Source organism: Lottia gigantea, assembly GCF_000327385.1.
Source record: "Lottia gigantea unplaced genomic scaffold LOTGIsca_171, whole genome shotgun sequence".
NCBI lineage: Eukaryota > Metazoa > Mollusca > Gastropoda > Lottiidae > Lottia > Lottia gigantea.
The window spans coordinates 167814-173823 of record NW_008708156.1 but is presented as its reverse complement, the minus strand read 5'-3'; the positions used below and the strand labels follow the sequence as shown (position 1 = coordinate 173823).

General features: G+C 31.2%; 1 protein-coding gene across 1 annotated transcript; it reads left to right on the top strand.

The window, feature by feature from the left end:
* Positions 1 to 3298: 3298 nt before the first annotated feature.
* LOTGIDRAFT_141929 (hypothetical protein) lies at positions 3299 to 3583 on the top strand (the record flags this gene model as incomplete). The annotated part of the gene is made up of 1 exon (XM_009051834.1): positions 3299 to 3583. A coding segment is annotated over one exon (285 nt), but the record flags the coding sequence as incomplete, so codon positions are not given.
* Between the last annotated feature and the right edge of the window lie 2427 nt (positions 3584 to 6010).

Sequence of the window (6010 nt, the reverse complement as noted above, 5' to 3'; positions counted from 1 at the left end):
TCAGCAAGATATATATTAAACAGGGTCAATATTCAGTAAGAGATATATTAAACAGGGTCAATATTCAGTAAGAGATATATCAAACAGGGTCAATATTCAGTAAGAGATATATTAAACAGGGTCAATATTCAGTAAGAGATATATTAAACAGGGTCAATATTCAGTAAGAAATATATCAAACAGGGTCAATATTCAGTAAGAGATATATTAAACAGGGTCAATATTCAGTAAGAGATATATTAAACAGGGTCAATATTCAGTAAGAGATATATTAAACAGGGTCAATATTCAGTAAGAGATATATTAAACAGGGTCAATATTCAGTAAGAGATATATTAAACAGGGTCAATATTCAGTAAGAGATATATTAAACAGGGTCAATATTCAGTAAGAGATATATCAAACAGGGTCAATATTCAGTAAGAGATATATCAAACAGGGTCAATATTCAGTAAGAGATATATTAAACAGGGTCAATATTCAGTAAGAGATATATTAAACAGGGTCAATATTCAGTAAGAGATATATCAAACAGGGTCAATATTCAGTAAGAAATATATCAAACAGGGTCAATATTCAGTAAGAGATATATTAAACAGGGTCAATATTCAGTAAGAGATATATTAAACAGGGTCAATATTCAGTAAGAGATATATTAAACAGGGTCAATATTCAGTAAGAGATATATTAAACAGGGTCAATATTCAGTAAGAGATATATTGAACAGGGTCAATATTCAGTAAGAGATATATTGAACAGGGGGTGTGGGACTAGGGTGTCAGGGGTGTGGCCAACTGGTGAATTCATTTTGAATTGAGAGTGCACCTAACATCATCACATGCTGGAAATGTGGATCAATCAAATTTATGGGGGTGTGAATTTGCCAGGTGATTGCTCCAGGGATGTGAAGGCTGAAATAGGTTGGGTACCACTGATCTATGACATACTTTGTCAGTCAATTAAAATAATGTTGCTTTGATCAACTCATTCTAAAAGTGGCATATTTTAAGATATATTATTTGCAGTTTATGGAGTTATGGAGTTATATGAAGGTTTATTTTATTCACAATCAGTGTTTAAAGGGTTAAAGAGATTGACTCAAAATAAAAGGTTTTGTTTGCGTTTTACCAATAATAAAGTGGCATTAACTGTTGCCTTATCTAGTTTAAGACCTGCCAACTGGACGAACTGAAAATGGACGTTATATTCGTTGAAGCAGACATGATGGAAGATATGTCACTCTATCAAAGCCTCTTAAAACCCTGATAGACATAACCTCCAGACTCGATACTCATCTCTAAAGTGGAATCAAAGATATTGGCCGAGAGAAGCAGACGACAATTCACGATAATGGCAGTATTGATAGAATTAGGCCCAAATGTCACGCAAACTACAACCAATCCGATAGCCAATAAGTCTTGGTTTAAATTGATTGAGGACTTATAACCATAGTCTTGATTTATCCAGTATTATTGATCTCCTCTTCACAAACAATGAAGAGTGGCTGGATACTTGAGCCTATTATTGTAGCAGAAGTTAAGTAGGTGATGCTCTTTTGAGTTGGGAGATAAAAATAAGCTGGGAATGATGACATGACAATCACATGACAATAACACGCTAACAAACCATTCTATATCGTTAACTTGTATAAACAGTCCACCAATTATTCTATATTGTTAAACCTGTATAAACAGACCACAAACCATTCTACATTGTTAACTTGTATTAACAGACCACAAACCATTCTACATTGTTAACTTGTATAAACAGACCACAAACCATTCTATATTGTTAACTTGTATAAACAGACCACAAACCATTCTATATTGTTAACTTGTATAAACAGACCACCAACTATTCTATATTGTTAACTTGTATAAACAGACCACCAACCATTCTATATTGTTAACTTGTATAAACAGACCATCAACTATTCTATATTGTTAACTTGTATAAACAGACCACAAACAATTCTATATTGTTAACTTGTATAAACAGACCACAAACAATTCTATATTGTTAACTTGTATAAACAGACCACAAACCATTCTATATTGTTAACTTGTATAAACAGACCACCAACCATTCTATATTGTTAACTTGTATAAACAGACCACCAACCATTCTATATTGTTAACTTGTATAAACAGACCATCAACTATTCTATATTGTTAACTTGTATAAACAGACCACCAGCTATTCCATTGTTAAACCTATATAAACAGACCACCAACCATTCTATTGGTAAACCTGTATAAACAGACCACCAACCATTCTATTGTTAAACCTGTATAAACAGACCACCAACTATTATATTTTTAACTAGTATAAAGAGACCACCAACCATTCTATTGTTAAACCTGTATAAAACAGACCACCATCCATTCTATTGTTAAACCTGTATGAACAGACCATCAACCATTCTATTGTTTAACCTGTATAACAGACCATTAACCATTCTATTGTTTAACCTGTATAAACATGACACATACCATTCTTTTGCCAACCTGTTTTAACTGGACAAACCATTCTATTATTAACCTGTTTAAACTGGACACATACCATTCTATTATCAACCTGTATAAACTGGACATAGACCACTCTATTGTCAACCTGTATAAACTGGACATTTTAAAGCTATTGATATTTAAACGTTTCATAGCATCTTTTAAACAGATACAAGCCTTGCTATTAATATTTTCAAAATGAGACAAGTATTAGATATAAATAAATAATATCATTGAAAATATATAGACAAATAAACATAGAAGTAAGAAACAAAATAAAGAATAACAATAAACAAATAAATCAACAATATTCTGTAAGAGTCCAGCATTACCATTCTAATAACAATTTTCTGATTCAACTTATCATAGAAACTAAACAGCCTGGTTTTTAACAAGTAATATCCTGATAGATCAAACAGACGATCACTTCTAGCAAATCAACTTGAAAAGATTCTCTCAATCAACTCTCTTTAGCTGCTAATCAACTGAATCTTCACAGAAAAAAAAATACGATAGAATAACAGTTGATCAGCTTTAGTAAAAATATAAAAACAGGAAGAAAATCAATAGAACTGAAACATGTATCATCAGTCAAACTCGACATTTTAAAAGAATCGCTGAATAAAAGATCTGCAGGAAACCATGAAACATTCTTTACAACCTAAAAACAGAATGTCGTAAAAATAAGCCTGACAATCTATAACTTGGAAGTATCTGTTCTGTTCTAGAGTTAGCAAATACAGCTGTTACAAGCTTACAAAGTTTAATAACTGTTTAAAGCTTAGAATTAAAATGTTTTAAAGCTTAGAATTAACACTGTTTTAAAGCTTACAATTAACACTGTTTTTAAGCTTACAATTAACACTGTTCTAAAGCTTACAATTAACACTGTTTTAAAGCTTACAATTAACACTGTTTTAAAGCTTACAATTAACACTGTTTTAAAGCTTACAATTAACATTGTTTTAAAGCTAAGAATTAACACTGTTTTAAAGCTTAGAATTAACATTGTTTTAAAGCTTACAATTAACACTGTTTTAAAGCTTACAATTAACACTGAATTAACACTGTTTTAAAGCTTAGAATTAACACTGTTTTAAAGCTTAGAATTAACACTGTTTTAAAGCTTACAAAAGTAACTGTTACAAACTTAATTATTGTTGTAAAGCTAGAAAACTAACTATTCTTAAGCTTAAAAAATATCTGATCTAAAACTTTAACAAATATCTGTTCTAGAGCTACAATAAAAAAAAAACTTGTACTAAAAGTTAGAAAGCTAGAGAATATATTCGTGAATAGGCTTTTGCCAATATTTTTTTTTATTTTGGTTTCTTATTGATCTCCAATCAATCATTATTGAAATCTAAACTAAAAATTTGGGCTAATCAGCATAAAGGTTTTATGAAAACTCAAAGTTAAAAAGAGTGTTTTTGTGGAGATTTATTAAAATGAATACAGGCGAGTTGCCGTGGAATCAACTCACTGATCTAATCAATACTACAAACCAATTCACCAATTCTCCAAACACGCATAAAAAAATCTGTAAATGTCGGTTGTAAATTGAACATGTTTGATTGGTTGATTGAGAAAGATTTGAAGTAATCCAATCAGAGTTTTAATGTTTGTTGAATTTATCATGGAGATCGTTTAATAGGAATATAGATGAATAAGATACGGAGGTCCCGTGAGACTTACCACTTGTAAAATAGGACATTACAAGACATTATAACACGTTAGAATTGGCCAGTGAGTAATAAACTTGTCCTGCCTCGTAGACCATGACTCACAGTCGGCCGATACGAGAAAAACACATTAAAATCGTCTCAAAACCTCACTCCTGTATAATTAGATATTTTTTTTCGTTGTTGAATTTTTTTGTAATATTTGATAGCGAAATCAGTTATTTGATATTCAGTCATTTGCATCACTTTCAGATTTTTTTACCTCTTTCTCTTTCAAGTCTTGTATTCATCTAAAGAGATACCACTGAACCACCATTTCATTATTCCTATCCCTGAAATATTAAACTATCAAGTTATCTAAAGACTAAACTAAGAACCTTCTTCCACCAAATCACAAGTCTACCATTCCTAACTTGGAAATTCTACACACCAGTTGCCCCCCTCCCCCTCCCCCCTTTTCACCAAATCACAATTCCACTATAAACAACTAAAACTATAAAGAAAATAGAAATTCTAAACAGTAGTTGATTTCATTCATTTTCTGACTTTTTAATTCCAAATAAAAACTTTGACTATAAAATAAATCTTGTTTAGTTCAGAAGACCATGATAACCTCTCTACAATATAACCTCTCTACAATATATCTTCTCTACAATATAACCTCTCTACAATATAACCTCTCTACAATATAACCTCTCTACAATATAACTTCTCTACAATATAACCTCTCTACAATATAACCTCTCTACAATATAACCTCTCTACAATATATCTTCTCTACAATATAACTTCTCTACAATATAACCTCTCTACAATATATCTTCTCTACAATATAACTTCTCTACAATATAACCTCTCTACAATATAACCTCTCTACAATATAACTTCTCTACAATATAACTTCTCTACAATATAACCTCTCTACAATATAACCTCTCTACAATATAACCTCTCTACAATATAACCTCTCTACAATCTTCATCAAACATCATAGAAACCACCTCACTTATTCTCTTTATTTCATATGTTGACTCTCTAAAACATTATTAGCGATGTGGACTCTCTGAAAAGAATGCCTATTTGACAAACCATGATAACCTCTCTACAAAATAACTTCTATAGATCTTCATCAAACATCATAGAAACCACCTCACTTATTCTCTTTATTTCATATGTTGACTCTCTAAAACATTATTAGCTATGTGGACTCTCTGAAAGGCATGCCTAGTTGACCAACCTTAATACCAAATAACCATTATTAGCTATGTGGACTCTCTGAAAGGAATGCCTAGTTGACCAACCTTAATACCAAATAACCATTATTAGCTATGTAGACTCTCTGAATGGGGTGTTAAGTTGACAAACCTTTTAAAATCAGCATCTCTTTCAGAGAGTCCACATAGCTAATGTTTATTTGGTATTTAGGTTTGTCAACTTGACATCTTTCAGAGAGTTCACATAGCTAATAATGTTTATTTGGTATTTAGGTTTGTCAACTCAGCATCTCTTTCAGAGAGTCCACATAGCTAATAATGTTTATTTGGTATTTAGGTTTGTCAACTCGACATCTCTTTCAGAGAGTCCACATAGCTAAGTATTTAAAATGAAATGAAATGAAATGGAGTTTTATGTCCTACTTTTCTGCAGCATGTAGGTTAATGAAGACAGGCTAAATTTAAATGTAACAGTAAATTACAAGAAAATGAAGACTATGCAAAGCTCTGGAAGGCATAAAAGTATGCAATGGTGTTTTTTTTTTATTTAATTGCTGGAGAACTAGGTGTCCTTTTTTAAATATGAAAGGTGATGTATAAGTGAAAT